This window comes from Aptenodytes patagonicus, chromosome 9 (genome assembly GCF_965638725.1).
Source record: "Aptenodytes patagonicus chromosome 9, bAptPat1.pri.cur, whole genome shotgun sequence".
Classification (NCBI taxonomy): domain Eukaryota; kingdom Metazoa; phylum Chordata; class Aves; order Sphenisciformes; family Spheniscidae; genus Aptenodytes; species Aptenodytes patagonicus.
The window spans coordinates 21,116,629-21,133,974 of NC_134957.1; the positions used below are offsets into that span (position 1 = coordinate 21,116,629).

The 17,346-nt window shown below is 44.5% G+C and overlaps 1 protein-coding gene across 5 annotated transcripts in view; it reads left to right on the forward strand.

The window, feature by feature from the left end:
- Positions 1 to 17,346, forward strand: part of PAK3 (p21 (RAC1) activated kinase 3) — a 149,644-nt gene that overhangs the window by 86,717 nt on the left and 45,581 nt on the right. For all 5 annotated transcript variants that reach the window (XM_076347397.1, XM_076347396.1, XM_076347398.1 and 2 more), the window contains exon 2: positions 15,847 to 16,043. In XM_076347397.1, coding sequence (XP_076203512.1) covers positions 15,869 to 16,043 — 175 coding nt within the window. In that variant the 5' untranslated portion in view covers positions 15,847 to 15,868. The remainder of the gene's footprint in view (positions 1 to 15,846; positions 16,044 to 17,346) is intronic.

The following is a 17,346-nucleotide window of genomic DNA, read 5'->3' on the forward strand; positions in this document are numbered from 1 at the left end:
GGTTGTACTGCAGAGATCCTTCTTTTCACAGGAGCATCCTCAGTCACTGCATTCACTCTTGTTATTTACTTTCTGGAGAAACTGCATCGTAAAGGTATTCTGTTTCCTGTATGTGTTTACCCCGTTGCTCTGAGCTGGGCATTTTTCTTTTTGCGTATCTTTCTGTACTGTGCTCTGGACCACAAAGCCTGCATTTTCAGGCAGTCTGTCTCTCCATGCTTCCTGGGTTCCTTTAACCGCGTTCTTACTCGGTGCAAATGCTCTCGCTCTTTGGGCCTGTCACTCTCTTCCACGCTCGCTGAATAGTTCAGATGGCCGTGCTATTTGGAGGCATTTCTCGAGAGCTAGATGGGGAGCCTCGCGGGCTCCCCTGTAAACTGGAACGGTGCGTGTCTCAGGCTGTTACCTATTTCACTAGGGGACCTCTAGTATCTCTAGAGTTACACATAGACATGGTGACGCACATCTGTAACCAAAGCATTTATTCTTTTCTCTGCTTCATGATTTTGACTAAACAATAGTGCCTTTAGACAGGTTCATTTTGTCTGAGATCAGACAATATATCAGCTGTTCTGGGTTTGGTTTTTTTTTTTTAGACACTGTCCCTGGCAACAGTGTCTTGCTCATTTCTCGTAGTTTTCTGCCACTTAGTAAAATCATTTCACCTCCATTGTTCTTGTCTTTTCCTCCTCAAGGACGGATCAGTGTACAGGCTCTGTTCTTGCTTCTGTTGACTTTTTTTTCCTAGCAATCCAGCATTTCCAGAGGTTTGATAGCCCCTCCCAGTACTTCCTGTTTTTTCAGTTCCTAGGAGATACTTTGTGAGCCTTTTACTCTCTCTTCTTCACTTGCTATCCAGGTTGTAGACACTGTATTGCATGTACTGTGTGCTGCCTAACAACATGATTGCTGTCAGGTTTCTGAAAGTAAGCTGGCTCTTTATTAGGTTCTTTGAAGTCTGATAGATCTGGCGAAATAGAAGCAGCCCCCCATCCTCACAGAGCGAGAACAGACACACAAAGACAGTGAGTAACTTGTCTGAGGTCATTTGTAAAGTCTGTGGCAGGTGCTCCATGCTTGTATCCTCAGCACGTGACTCTGCCTCTCAATATGTCCTGCAAGGAAACAAAACAGGCAGAGCCCTGCTCCTGTCCCCTGGTGAAGACCAGCTCCAGGCATCGGTTTGTACCGAGGCAGAGCTGGGGGTACTGTGAGCCTGGAGGCCGGTGGTGTGCTGCCAGCTCCCTTGTATCCCACCATCTTCCCATAGTTTCCACTGTTCCTCCTGGGATGGGGCCTGGGAAGGAATATGCCTGCGTCGCTCACTGTGGACGTGGGCATCTTGTAGCCAGGTACCCATTTGAGGTGGCAGTTGCTGCTAGCTGAGCCGAGGAGCAGCAGTTTGCTGCTGTCTGTGTACATGTGGAAATGCTCTTTACAGTTTCAAAAGTCAGCCAGAGTTTGTCAGTACCGGGAGTGGTGCACGGTGGGGCACAGGCCCGTTGAAGGCTGCCAGAAGGGAATTGCGAGGCTCTGCAGCTTTATGCAAAGCAAGCACGGAGACATACTGTCTTCTGTCTGCTCTCCAAGTTGGCTGGTCGTGAGCTGTCTCTGTCTCGGTACTGTGTCTGTGTACCAGGTGCGTTTGCTCAGGCACAGTGCTGTGTCGGTGCAGCTGGATCTGCCTCCTCGCTGGCCATCTCGGTGCTGTCGCACAGGCTCTCCAGGCTGTGTGCCCACGTGCCCACCTGTGGATGTATGCCTGGGGAGAGCAGTGTACCTCTGAACCCTTGGCCCTTGTTTGTAACTACTGGAGAATAAAGACAAGTGGAGGAGCTGTTAAGATTTTTTTGGACACCTTCTGTCCTTGCATGCTGCTTCTCTGTTATCCTTCCTAGTTCTCAGCCTGCTTTGCTTCTTATAGAATATATAACAATGCAGCTGTCATTTTGTGCCTCAAAATCCTCAATTAATATACTTCAGTTTTCTTTTAAGGCCTGAAGTTGTTGTAAATAGAAAGTAGGGGGTGTCAAACAGTAGTAGGCTTCAGCCAGCAGCAGGGTAAATGTTGATGAGCTGTTTTAAGAACAAGTTTCTCTGCAAAGCTTTTATGCCATAAATCTGATGTGTGCCTGGCACAAGGAATCTATTTTGGGTCCTGTTGTTGTCCTCTTTCCTCTTCCCTTGCTCTTTTGTTTGTTTACTTGTTTCTGTGCTTTTTGATGGGTCCTTATTTTTGCTTTCTTTGACCTGATACAAGATTGCATTAGTGTGAACTGCTGCTCTGGGAGTTTGTACTTTTGTAGGATTTGCATTAGGACCTCAGGCTGCTTTAGAAACACCTACTGAGCAATGGAGGTGCTTCTCTCTTAAAGGAGCAAGTGCAGATGGCTCCGCACATTCTGGACAGAGATCTTCAGAGGTGGGGGTACCCTGATGTGTTGGGAACAGACGTGGCTTGGCTCTTGTCTGCTTATATCAAAAGATTTGTGTCCTTTTGCATCAGTGACTTGCAAATGTGCTCCCAGATTCTTCAGACAAGGCATCTGTGGTTGTACGGAGAAGCTAAATGGTTTGTCCTAGTGAAAATTTGCTGGAAACAGGAATGAAACCTGGAAGTGTGAGATCCCTAGCAGTCGCTCTAACTAGGATTTGTAGCATGGACACAGTGCCATTTCCAAAACTAGAATGGTCCCTGCTGGCTCAAGCACTCTCCCTTACAGTGACTGAGGCTGGGATGTCCTTACTCCTGAATGCCACCACCTTTTGGGGGGGTGGTTTCACCCTGCGCTGGGCCCAGTGTTCTTAGCCATGATGGTTGCAGACTATGCAGAAAGTTATGGACAAGTGCAGAGGAACTGTGGGTAGCTCCCTGAACCCCTTTATTTTTTCATCTAGGTGGTAAGAGGATGGTGAACTGTTTTCCTGTTGTAGTGTGGAGTCAGGCAAGAAGGAGTAGTAGAGCACTACTCTGGAGCAGAAGATTATCTTTATTTTTTTGAGCAATGAGGCATTAATTGCTGAATCCCTGTTTTAGCACTTTAAAAATACCAGACCATTGTGGTAGCTGAGAAAACAACAGATTTAGTGTGTTTGCTTTCTGCATGTAGGTGTAATTTCTTCCCTGACCTCTTTAAGAATAGCGTTTGTACGTTTGTTCTCCTAGTCTTCCCATCCTGCTGCTCTGAAGCCAGGGTCTAGCTGGCAACTGGAAATAAGTGCACGCAGCAACTGCTCCATTTCCCCTTCTGACTGCTCCAGATCCATGATACCCCCAAGGTAGATATGCCATTACGCATGATAAGATCACTAACGTAGCAGGTGAATATTAGATATATGAAGCTAGTCTGCTGTAAATAAAAGGCCTGGCAAAGAATAAAAGGCAAAACGTTGTCCTTGAGGAAGTAAATGGGGATATGAATGCCTTCCTGCCCTAGTGCCCTAAAGAGATGATGCAGAATCTGGAACGCATCCACCTCCTGGGTGAAAGGCATGTGGCAGCCTGGGCTTCTTCGCCCTTTCCTTAACTGGAGGCAGGAGCTGTGTCCTTCCAAACATACCATAATGTCTTGGGAAGATCAGTACAGCAAATCTTCTGATGTGGTGATGGTCTCTGTCTCTGCTTGTGGCATTCGGAGGCCTGAAGTCCATCCCATGCTCTCCTGATAAGAGGTCTTTGTCTTCAGCCCCAGTAGCAGAGCTGGAGACATCCAGAGGACTCCCTGTTCTCTATTTTTTCCTTCTCGGAGTGGGGTTCACCTCCCAGCTCTGCCTGGCAATCCTGGGATGGCCTTGAGTTAAGTCTTTTAAACGTCAGATTCATCCTTCTCCTCTGTCACAGGGATTTAGTGTCATTTACTATAGCAAGTTTCTCAGCTCGCAGACTAAGGAATGCAAAGGCAAAATGAGCTAAAAGGTGACTGGAAGGTGCTAAAAAATGGCAACTGTCTATAATTTTCAATTACTGGCATTATATTGCTGCTTCCTCATCTCTTCCATTGTTGTGTGGTGGTTGTTGGCTTGGCCCGGCCCGCATGTGTCTAGTGGGGCACGAGCCAGTGCTTCAGCAGAGTGGAGTTGTGGTCGGCACAGTATGCCCTCCCTCTCGCTGGCTTCCTGGAGAGCTGCACATTTGCCTCTTGAGGCAAAACCAGCTCTTGGTCTGCCCGTGGGGACCATTGCAGGGGAAAGGGCCAAGGCCATTTCTTTGGTGAACGTTGTTAGCGTGGGTTGGAATGGTGCTAGGCTGGGGGGGTTCAGCTGGTCGTGTTTATCATGGCACGTCTTCTGTGCGTATGTCAAGCAGAGAATAGACTGTGGAAGAGCAGAGAAAGCACCAATACCTGCAGAGAATATGAGGAGCAGGGATACTCGTCCTTTTTTCTTTTTTCCCTCCCTTTCTTCTTCCAAACCTTGTTTGATTCGGTTTTTTTATGTAAACAAAATGAAAAATATAATAGGCAAGATGCCAAGTGGTTTATTAAAAGCAGTCTTAATGCACCAGCTGGAGTTCAGTAGGAGTTTAGGATGCCCAAAAATATGAACTCAAGGACTTTGAGGACTTCTGTATAGAATTTTTATTATGGAAGTCCAAGCAAGAAGAGGCTTCCTTTGATATTGTTTACATGGTAAGAGAGAGAACAGTGATGAGAGCAAGCTTTCATCTGCCAAACCCTGTGACTGGTGAACGCTCTGCCCAGATCGCTGGTTTTTAGCCTGGGTATAGCTGGGGATCAAAACTCTGCTTGAGAGTGGCCAAATTCAAGCTCCTGTGCTGGTGGTTTGTGGTGCTGTCAGCCTTTCCCCTGCAGTGACAGAGCAGACTGTGTGAACCAGACCTCAGGTCTCTGCCTCGGGATGTTCCAAGTCCGTTTTAAGATGGTGCAAACGGGGTTTGTGGGCGAATGTGTGTTGCTCTGCTGAGACTGTAGACACAGACCACTGTGTGGTGCTGTGCGTGTACACTGGAGACAAACCCTGCACCCAAATGCACGCGCACTAGAGAGGCACAAGAAGTGAGGAAGGGAGGATAAAAGGTAGGAGAACATGGTAAAGAGATTCCCAAGTTGTCTGAGGCCAGTGGAAGAACTGGCAGTTCAACTTGCATGTCCTGAAGCTGTGTCACCAGAAGAAAGCAGTGTCTTCCTGCCGGTATGAAGTGATGACATCGCCCTTACGTGTATATCGGTGTAAGGGAGCTTTGTATCCCTTTCTGCAGAAAGGAACACACATGATGTGTAAAATAAGAGACATTTGCATTAATGCAATACCACAGCATGATTTTTCCTGGGGTGTTTCTCAGGTATAGGTGAAGCATGCATGATACCTTACTAGGCTAGTGTAGATTCACCTTTAACACATCTTCACCAGAGAAGATGGGAGAAGGGGTGAAGTTCTTGTGCTGAGTTGCAACAGTTGTGATCTTTGAAGGCAATGATAGTGTGCTCCCCACCATATAAATGTGGGTATTGTTCAAACCCTGTCAGATTAATGTTTCAAGTGTCCAGGTGCTGTTGCACTCTTAACTGTTGCTGTAAGGAGCAAGCCCAGGTTTGGGTTCTCTGGATTGCTTTGGGGCCTTGCCTTTCTCCAGCTGAACTCATATAATCACAGCCCTTTGGTTGAGCCACTGCAGAGACACTGCTATAAGGCTTCCCAGCATGAATGTTCTTTTGTACCAGAAAAAGACGATGTCTGAAGAGCATAGATCCTTTTACTCTGTACTCAGGTTGACTGGCCAACTAAGTGAGCCAACAAGTGTTCACTTTGAACCTGCAAAAAAATCCAGCAACATGGGCTATAGAGCCTTACTGTGGCCGAAGGATTACTGCCTGTCAATTGAGTTGGGGTCAGTGACTGGTCCATTTTAATTGCCAGTTAGAAAGCATTTAAATCACTTTCAGGATGCAAGGAGGAGAGGGCATGGGCAGGCTTTGTTGCCACACTCGGAGGACTCATTAAGTCACAGCAAATGGATTGCTTGTAACTGTCTCTATGTGTAGCTTGCAGTAGGGGCTGGCTTCTCATAGCTGATCTTGGACACTGCTTCAGGATTGACTTCAAGTTGCTAACTCAAATTAGAACTCAAACAATTTGTCTTGGCTATTTTAATCCAAATTAAGGTAATGAAATTTTTATTGCTGCAGTTGCAATGTTGGTGTCTCCACTAAGTAGAGTTTCTTGGTTTACATTTGACTCATCCTAGAGAACAAAAGTGAACCTGAGGCTTAAGCTCTGAACTAGGAATAATAAAGTCCATATGGAGAATTATTTCAGTCTATCTACAATGGTTTATATCCGTACTTCATTTCACACAGATGCTTTCATGTGTAGACAAGGGCAAGGGATGCAATCCTGTGGAATGTGGGATATTTGATAGGCACAGTTGATTTTGAGACATCCTTTTCTGCTTCGTGGAGCACTTCAGCTGTGTAAATAAAAAGCAAAAGAGGGAGTGGTAAGATTTTGGGGTTTTCCTCTTGCATATGTATGCCTTTTCTAGGTACTTTTTCATTATTTCTTATCAATCCCAGAGAAGTTTTTCCCATTACATTGAAAGAAAAAAAGAAAAAGAAAAAAAAAAAAAAGAAGGGGGGGAAGGCTGTGGCCCTGTGGAGATAGTTCTGGGAGCTTCCACCTCATTTTGGTGTCTTTCACTTTTTCCTCTTTTAGCTCCTTCTGGAGTGTCCGTTGCTCTGGCAGTCTAAGCATGTCTCCAGATTCAATGGCTTAGAGCACAACCTTTTTGTTTCAAAGCATGATTCAAAAAAACATGACAAAAAGTAGCTGTCTGGGATTCGGTACGAGTGGGTGGAGGTGCTGGTGGCTCTTCCCAAGGCAGCCAGGAGGGTCGAAGCTCTCCGCTGGCTCTCTCTGGGTGGCAGAAGTGTCCTAGTGACCCAGCTAGCTTTTCTGCATCATCAGGGTATGATGCGTCCGTACCTTTGTCATATGAAGTTAAGTCATTTTTCCTGTCAAAAACAGTTACCTAAAAGTGTGTTTCTTAATGATTTAAAATTCATATACTGTCAACGTTTTTAAAATAATAATGACCAAGAGGCTGCCTGGCATAGGGTTACCACAGGGGCTTTCCTGGCAGCCAAGCTTTGAACATGCACTTACTACCCGTACTCCCCCTTTCCACATTTCATTTGCTTGTTTCTGTTACGTGACTGCGTGCGTTAGGTGGTTTTGCAACCACTTTGCAGGCCGTCTTCTGATGCCGTGATGCTGCGAGGTGCTCACTTAATGTAACCCGTAGGAATATACTTCCTTTCCTTGCTGTGCCGTTACGAGGTTTAATTACTGAATGCCTGGACAAAGTTTCATGTGGAAAGCTGTTTCACTGCCTCACACCCTCCGTACGCACACTTCTTCCCCTCCCAGGTCATGTACCCATACCAAAGCTCAAGTGGCTTAGTGAGTGGCCAGGATCCCGGCATGAGCGCAGTTTGAACAGATTGCTTTTGTTTTGATGTGATTAAAAAACACCCACAAAGAAAATACGTTGGGCTAGGGGTGTGCTCTAGGGCTCGGCCCCGTCCCAGCAGGGTGGACAGGGACTCTTACTCTCTCCGGTTTTTCTTTCGTGGTGTCTTGCGGCTACACTGAAGCCTCAATGTCCTTGTTCGTGTTATCTCATACATTAAGCACTGGTTAAGCACAGCCCTTAAATATACACCTAACTTTAAACATCGCTGGCTTTAGTGATGCAAAAATAATCCCATGTTTCGCTTTTTGGGACCACAGCCTGAAGAGCCCTGGCTTTGTACAGAGAGGGAAAGTGAGAGCTGCTCTGTTAAAACCTGGGCAAGTCCCAATACTTGTCGCACTTGGAAAAGTGAACTTATGTGAGGAGCTGTGAAGCTTTTGTAGTGGGAGCGAGTGCTGGGTATTGCAAGTCTGCAGAGCAGCAGCGAGTTTCCACCATGTGGGAAGAGGCGCTTAAAGCGGGTGGGCTGAAGGGTGTTGCGAGATGAAAGTCAGATGCATTTCGTGAAGTGTTGCCTGTGGTTGCATTGCCAGTTTGCAGAGAAAGAGTTGAAAGAGTTGTGGAAAGAAATGTAGTTAGATAGGTAGACTAAGCGTTTGAAGAGATCCTTGAAGGCCATTTACTGAAAAATGCTGTCAAATGTAAATTAAGCAAGGGGGAAAAAATGTTTGCAGGCTATTTTCATCAGTCGTGACAAGCTCCGCTGCTTCAGTCCATTCCCAGCTCTTAGCAGTTTAACTGGGTGACTCTTGAGGTCCAGACAAAGGACATAATTATTTAAATTTGAAGAAATATTTAGTCAAAACCATTAAATTCACAGCTACTGCACTCAGGTCCTTTCTATATTCACTTTTTGACACTATCACTGCAAGTGCACTGTCAAGAGTGAATTTTAAACCAGTATTAGTAAGTCATTTAGTAAAACTGTTAATGCTGCAATTCCTGACAGAAGCTTGTTTATCCCACCTCAGGAAACAAACAGTTGCAAGTCCTTGTGACCCATGTAATTTTGCCTGGATACAACCTGAATTCAAAATATGCCCTCCATACAGGGACCTGCTTAGGAGCTGCTGGTTCAGAGGCCAGAAGTTACTTGTAGCAAGTTTCAGAGGATAACTTCTGAATAAAATGAATATATTGGAGGAAATCATAAGCTGCTTACAGGGTGTTTGCAAACAGAAACAGAGAGTACATTCATCAAAGAAATTACTCAGTTTGAATAATTTGTTCAGCTCAGAGTCTGTTTACCTGCCTTTGAGGGGAATGGGGAGGCTTAATTCGCAAATGTTTGTATTGTGCTTTGAGACAGTTGTATGAAAGCATGAAAATGAAGCATTATTTTTATGGTTTCTAGGGTTATAATTCCGTCTGTAGTTTGTGTGAATGCTGCCTTTTTTCAGGGTTGTATAAAGAAGCGATGCAATGGTTGTTTTGCAACGCGTACATGTGGGGGAGGTCCCAGAAAGACGTCTTTACTCCCAAAGGCACCGAGGCACCCTGGCTGCGTCAGCCCTGCCTGCAGAGCCGGCCCCGCACACCCATCTCCCAGTCTGCAGGCACCCAGGGGTGGAAGCAGCTGAGCACAGACTGCCCTGGGGGCATGATGGACCCCGAGTGCCCAGGCAGAGTTGGGTCTGCTTTAGCTGATGCTGAATATGGCCCTTTTTTATCAAAAAGGCATCAGTATTGTATTTTAACGTAACCAAGTCTTGCAGAGAAGACAGTAAGCATCTTTCATGTAAGTAGTGAAACCGTGACTGCATCCATTCTGTACAACTAACCAGCTGCTCTTTCAAATGAACTTTAAGAAAACTGCAGGTAAACATGCAGATGTAGAAAAGCAGACACAGTTCTTCTGCAACTGGGCTGGGAAGTACTGTATAAATACTTTCGGATAGTACTTAACAGAGTGTCTTAGTACTCAATATCTAGAGAGAATCCTTCTCAGTTACATCACCATTGATTTCTGGGAAATGGATGAGTATCACTGGGAGCAGAATTTGGTCCATATAACAGTAATAAAATTTTTCAAGAAGTATATTTATAAACAAAGAGCGAGCAATTGTATCTTCAAGTTACGTTTGCAAAGCTACTGCCTGAAAATTGGCATGGCTCCTTCCAGTCAAGGGATCTTAGGGATGCAGTTTTGCTGCATCACAAGCTGCAATAGTATCTCTGAGGCTTTGAAAATGAACACCAGTGTCTCTGCAAACAGGATACTCTTTGTGAGTTTTAATTGGAACCAGTCATGTCTGAATGCTGCAGACTTTGAAATAACGTGACTAACCTAAGAAAGCTACTCAAGATCTATCTACAAACAGTATTCCCCAGATACACCGGGGTGAAGAGCTTACTGGGATAAAGGCCCAGCATGAGATTCTGCTCGGAACTTGGACTGAATTGAACCAATTTTTTTGGCGTGTGTTGTTTTGAAGACATTTGGGTGCTTCAAATATCTTCCTTCCTCTCCTCTCCCTAGCTTGGCAAGGACTAGATGCAAAAATATTATAATACAGGCTTTTGCAAAGGGGGAATTGAGTCATGGGGAAGCAGAATACCATGTATTTAAAGTCAATGTTTGTCTTTACACTTAACAAAACTGGTGATTGGAAGAGGTGGGGGGGGAAGGAAAGGGACATTGGATCTATATAACCCTGTAATAGTTGCGTAGAAGCAACTGACCTGGCTGAGAATTTAATTTCAGCTTTTGCCACTTGGCTGTGAAGCCCTAGCTAACATACTCGAATACACTTTTGTATTTTGGTACAACAGTCTGTTTCTCTAAATGCTTCCTTAAAGCCAATGGGCATTGAAAGGAATTTTCTCTGGAAGTAGGTAGTTATTGGGTATCTGTCCTCTTTGTTGCACACATGCTATTATCTTATGAATTTCTTTTAAAAGGGTTACCAGCACTGCCTTGGTTGCACTAGTGGGGTTTTTGAGGACTAAGACGAGGAAAATCCTGTTGATTGTGCACTCCATCCTCTTGGCAAGCACAGGCTGGCCTCTTCCAAAAGCTGTCCCTGCTGACAACCTGGGTGGCTCTCACAGCTCTGGTGTGGTACGGTAAAGTGCTCTGGTAGCTGTATTGTAGCAGCGCTCAGAAGTGGGGCACAGTGTTTCACAGGTCTGTGTGCAGGGTTTACCAGGATCTCATCTCCGCTGCAGAATTATTCTGCAATCTCAGTTCTGCTTTTTTAAAATTTACTCTCTAGCGCTCAGGGCTGCAGCGCTGAGCTGCACAAAAAATGTGACAGGAGTGTAAACCAATGCCATGCTGTCTCTGTGAGCTTGCGAGGGCTGTGGAATATTAGCTCAGAGACCCTGGAACTGCTCCCTACCCTTTAGTCAGAGTCCTGTGGATTTTGCAATCCTTTGGGCATGGAGTATGTTACTTTAGCATTGTTCTCCTAGAATTTGCAATTCTGATACAGGTGGGAATTGGAGGGGTTTTTTGTCTTGTTGAGGGGTTTGCTTTGAATAACTTCTTTGGGAGAAGGTCTTCAGCGGATTATGTGCTTCTTGAAGTACTGCATAGAAATTTAGTCAGCATGAAGTCAGAGACTTGGGAATTCATCTTGCACCTAAGAAATGGAAGTTTTGTGACCATTCCTCTCCAGGGAAGAACGCAATCATCAACACCTTGCATGTCGAGTTGAGACAGCGTTACAGGGAGCAAGGTTGCCTGGGAGCCTGCCAGGAGGCATAGCAAAAACTCTTAAAACCGACGTGTGTTTTGAGTGGAGAGACTTGTGTCTGTATGAACAAGAGGTGTATGAGGGGGATGACGTAGCAGAGATTATTTCTGGGAGGCAGGAATTGGTGCTGCTGCAACACTTAAGGATTCTTAATGAGGCAGTAGTTATCATTTCTGGGCATGGAAAAAAGGGTATAATTCCTGTCTTATAATCAGGAGGCTGAATGCACTGTTTTGCTAAGAGTTTCCTAGGAGTGCTTCGTTGCATGCTTGCTGGTTTGTCAGATAATGAGAGCAGTGAAAGTGTTTTGTTTTGAAAGGTAATCTTCAAAGAATGAAATTCTCAGTGAACCTCACATTTGTAAGAAATCAAGATAATTAGCTTTTAGAATAGAATAGACTATTTCAGTTGGAAGGGATCTACAACGATCATCTAGTCCAACTGCCTGACCACTTCAGGACTGACCAAAAGTTAAAGCATGTTATTAAGGGCATTGTCCAAATGCCTCTTAAACAGTGACAGGCTTGGGGCATCGACCACCTCTCTAGGAAGCCTGTTCCAGTGTTTGACCCCCCTCTTGGTAAAGAAGTGCTTCCTAATGTCCAGTCTTTTGACCTTCCAAAAAAAACCCAACCCAAAACCAACAAAACCCTAAAAAAAAAAAAAAAAAAGAAAAAAGAACACCAGAATTTGGCTGTTTGACTGAATATGTGGATATGGCATAATCATTTCCAGTAGACCGAAGGTGGTTTTGGAGGGGGTCGTCCTATGCAGAACAAGACTGGCAGGACCAAGGACTTGTTATTACGACAGGAAAAACTGGCCCCAGGATAGAGTTTAACTTGGGCTATCATGCTGTTGACACTTCTCTGCAACGTAAACCTGAGAAGTTTCTGAGCTGAATACGTCCTGTTGGCCCTCCATTCTTTACAGGTTTTCTCTAAGTTAAGGTTGGAGTGAATCCGTACAAAACACTTAAAGTCTGAAGTCTTATGTGATAGTGAATGTTCTTTTTTCGTGATGCAGTGGTACATGGAAATTCTCAAAATTAGAATGTATGGAAAAGCAGATGGGCTCTGATCAAGAAAACCATAAATTATAAGTCTCTTGGTGTGTATTACCTCGTGGTTTGCTTTAGTTTTCATTTAGACCAGCTTTAGAAAGTTAATATCAACCGTTAAACCTTTTAGGCTATCTTCCCCCCTCTTTTTAATTTTTTTTCTCTGGTTTAGAAGTGAATAAAAGAGCTTTGTACAGTTCTTGAAACTGAGCCTGAAACAGCTCTGAACAAACTATAGTGTTCCTTTCAAAATCTTGGAAATAATTACATCATAGGCAAATTGGGCCAGAAACCGTTAATAGTATTCTTTGTGGAATGAAATCCCATGGGAGAACCTATTTCAGCAAACTGGCATTGTTTACAAATAGATACAGTGGCAGATACAGTTGTCCCATTCTGAGGGACAGCTGAAACTCTGTGCCCTATAATGGACTTCACAGAATGACCGTCTTGCTTTTGATAACAAGCTGAAAACGTGCCTTGGTGCTTCTGTGGTCAGCCTCACGCCAGTGGTCTCAGGGAGTGAAGGCTGTCTTTGGCACTGGAAAAGTATGTTAGGTGGGTTAAAGAGAAAATAAAAGCCTCTGTTGCCATAAGCTCCTAGTCTGTGAGAACTGCTGGAGGGACGGGGAGCCATGTCCAGGTGTCTCTGTTGGGCTTCGTAAGCTGGAAACTCCCTCGCGCTTCCCTGTGCAGAAATACCTGGGCATCATGCGCTTTTCCTTCACCAGGATAACACGCACGGAACATGTAGTTCTCCCTATTACCTTACAGTAGTTTTCATCACTGGCTCTTTTTTTCTTTTCCACCCCTGCCTCCCCCCCCATTACTGGAAAACCTTCTGCATTTCAGGATAGAAATCACAAAGATTAGTAAAGTTAACTGTTTGACCTAAATCTACAAAAGCATTTAGTTCTCTAGGTAAATAGGCTAGTCTGTACTTGAAAGTTAGACCAGCACAAGCCCTAGCCTGGGCACAATTATAGCTATTCCTTGGTGATAAAAAGCACGTTATTGCCTACATATGTGCTTCCATAGGAGGGTGGGCCACGTCCCTCCATCGCCAGAGCAGGTCTCCCAGTGGATCTCTACCTGGACAGCTGGGCTGTGTCGGCAGAGCCCTCTTGTGGGGACCGGGCACATGCCGGGGACCGCGGTTTTCTGTGAAGGATCACGTCTGTGCTTTCCCAGGTGGTGTGTTCCAAATGACAAAAACATCTTTCTGTCTGACAGCTGCCTCCAGTACATGACTTCATTAGTTAAGAGTGCGTGATCTTTTCCACGCTTCTAGGCCTGAAGGCAAAGCTATAGGGAACAACGCCTGGTCGGTGGCTGCCTGTGGCTCAGTATTACCTGTGCAGTATACAGGTGGAGGTGAGCAACTCCATGGGGTAGGGAAGGTCTAGCAGTTCACATAGGGCTGGAGCCTACGAGTAGGCGTCCTCTTTGGCTGGTGAACACCATATTGATCTACCAGCAGAGCAATTGTTTGAGCTCTCCCTAATTTGCTGCAGGCAAAATATGCTAGAATAGCTCAGATCACTAATTTAACATAAACCAGTTGATGAAGTCAGCTGGGAAGGATGCTCATACAAACTGCTCCCCTGATAGAGGTGAGCAACTGGGGTCAGCAACGTCTTTAAGTGCATGCTTGTGAATCAAGGTCTCCAGGATCCCCGCTTCATGCTGTATGTTCTAGGGAGAGGGCTGGGACCAGCTGTTGCTAGGGTTTTCAACTGTGTGACCCCGGGATGGGTCCCTGGGATCCCTTGGGGATCCAGATGTTCAGGAACCCCACTTTGTGGACCCAGGGACCGGTGCAAAACAGAGATGTGATGGTATATTTCATTTATTGTTCTTGTCACGGGGCAGATGCTTTGAATCTCAGATCTGGCATTTTGGGATATCATTTAAGTGAAATTAAAATTGTAAGTCAAGTAATAAAAAAAGAAGTGATTATTTTATGTGTGGTAATTTGAAAATGGTAACGAAGGCTAAAATGCCCATGTTAGGAAAAACAGTCTCAAGTGAACATCTCTAAATGTTTCAGTTGGTCATTTAGTTTTTATGTGGAAGGTATTGTCAGTTAAGCAATGTGGATTTGATTATCCCTTATTAATATATCAGCTGGAAATCCTGGCAAAATTCCAGCTATAGCAAAATAAATGCAATTGTTGAAAATGTTAACCTTGGTTCTTAAAAAAACCCAAAAAAACAACCCACCACCAAACAACCCTGAAAACCCTCAACCGTGGCAGCTTTACCAGACCAAAGCGCAAGCAGCAATGCTGTTACCAGTTGAGCTTCGGGACCTCTTTGTGTAAGTGGCAGTCATCATGTTTGGCTGATACTTCTGGGAAAGAAAAAAACCCTACGACTTCCACAGCTGAAAAACATAAGTTGCTTTATTTTAAATTTAGGAGAGTAGGTGATGACTGCAATAACTTGTGTTATCTGTGAATCAGCACGAGGAGAGATCCGTAACACATGTACAGTGGTGTGCACGTGCCTTCCATAAAAGGAGCCACATTGATTTTAGAGGGGTTGGAAGGCAAGGTGCCTGTAGAGTTGTAACCTTTAAAAATATGCAGTATAGCTCGCATCACATCTGATCTGTCTGAAATCATACTCTATTTTCAGGTCTTAAACCAGTTCATTTTACCAAGTGTTGCTTGCTTGTTAAAACAGCTGCTTAATCCAGACTTGAATTTTAATATTTAAGATAACTAGAAAGATTAGGAATTGGAAAAGTCTGACATGCCCTGTGTTTTCCCAACTTAGGAAAGTTTTGTAACAATTTCTGGGTATTTTTTTCCTTAGATCAGTACCCCTGTTCTTAGTGGTCAACAAAAGATCGTATGTGTCCACTCCTTGGTGATGTAGCATACTTAGGACTTTATGGTGCTGTTGTTATTCAAAGCTGTGCCACAAACAACACTGGTAACAGACTTGTGTGGTAGCAGGACAGAAAGAGGAAGACTTGAATTTTTTTCAGCATATGATAATTTTCCTGCTTAGGTTTTGATTGACTTTAAAGCAAACGTATTGCTCATTTTTATGTGCAAGAAAGTTTTTTAATTGGTGCTTCTGAATGACTTTCCTTTGGGAAGATCATTCCTTTTGAAGCCCCACACTCCCAGGACTAAATCCTCTCCAAACACAGAGGAGGGAGGGAACAGAGATCTTAATGCTTACTATCCATATCCCCCCAACATGCACCTCGTTTCTTACATCATAAAAATGGTTCACTACAATACCAGGTAGTTTCAGTAAATCATTTAAATTTTGCTTTGAAAGTCTGGTTTTAGAGGAAAATTTGGATTGTAAACAACTGCAGGAAAAAAGTTGTAAATAAAAAATTAAAAAGCCTTTAACAGGGATTTAAAAAAAGCTTTATTTTAATGGTAATACAGTGATTTTTAGGAATTGGCCACTGCATTTATTTATAGTGACCAACAGTAACCTTATTCAGAGCAAACTTCTAATAGAGAGGCTTCCTTATTCCGCTGGAAGGCTTTTCTTGCCCTCTTTCCTCCTCAGGACACCAGCCTTGGCATCTGTACTTGACAGGCATGCTTTCTGTTCTGCTTTTGCAGGAGGCTGTGAGGGCTGCTGAAGATGTCCGATAGTCTGGATATTGAAGAGAAACCTCCAGCCCCACCGTTGAGAATGAACAGCAACAATCGCGATTCTTCAGCACTAAACCACAGTTCAAAACCGCTCCCCATGGCCCCTGAGGAGAAGAACAAGAAAGCCAGGCTTCGCTCCATCTTCCCAGGAGGAGGGGATAAAAGTAAAGTATCAGCAGTGCAAATGGGTGGCTACATCTGTTTGCTTTCTGTTGGTTGCTGCGTTTACTTTCTGCCACTGTTTTCTTTCTGTTTCAGTTGCAGAACATGGTAAAGTCCTTCCAAAGCCTTCTGTTCCAATTACTCTAGTAACATGTTTCAAAAGAGGAGGAGGTGTTCAGTCAGTTACTTTCTTGTCTTTGAAAAGCCAGTAAGACATGCACACATTGTGCGACTTGCCTTTTAAAAATAACTTTATAGTTAAGCTGGGGAATCCTTTCCTTTGGATTTTGCTTTGCATTTGCAGTAAAAACAGAGATGAGGTGGTGTACTTTTGAAAATACATTTGCAGAAGTGAGAAGGCAATATGCCTGACACTTTCGGGGTTTTTTCTTTTTAATGCACCTACATTCCAGGAACAGGAGCAAGGCTCTTCTTGCTTGTTGCTTTTGCAGTGAGAGTGGATGCAGAATGGCTTGGTTTAAAACCTGCTAGGTGTGGTTACAGCAAGGGAGTCTTTTAAACATGCAGGAAACAGCATCTCAGTTGCATTCTTTGAAATGCATTTGCAGAAAGGAGTGTGTTTTGAGTTAGTGTATTTACAGAATTAAGGGAAGGGATCTTCTTTCTTTTTTTTGTAATGCCATGGGAACCAATGGGCTGCACCCACAAGTGCTGAGGGAGCTGGCTCGTATCACTGCAAGGCCACTCTTTATTATCTTTGAAAGGCTATGGTGACTGGGGGATGTTCCTGATGACTGGAAAAACGCAAATGTCACTTCTGTCTTTAAGAAGGAGGATCTGGGGACCTACGGGCCAGTCAGCCTCACCTTGGTCCCTGGGCAGCCAGTGGAGCAAATCCTCCTGGAAACCATTTCCAGACAAATGAAGGATAAGAATGTGATCAGGAATAGTCAGCATGGATTTACGAAGGGGAATTGATGCTGAACCATAGTGACAGCCTTCTACCATGAGATGACAGGCTTGGTGGTGAAGGGAGAGCAGTGGGTGTTATTTCTACTTTAGAAAGGTGTTCACACAGCCTCCCATTGTATCCTCACAGACAAACTGATGAAGTACAGTCTAGATAAGTGGACAGTGAGGTGGGCTGAAAACTGGCTGAAATGCTGAGCTCAAAGCATTGTGATCAGCAGCATGAAATCCAGCTGGATTTCAAGTGGGAATTCGGCCTTCAATGTGCATTGCTGTTCCTCCAAGGAGAGCTCAGAACTATGGAACTGAGGTCATTCCCTCGGAGCTCCAGCTCACCTGCGCTGCTTGGCTGCCCCGTTCACAAGTCTCTTCTGC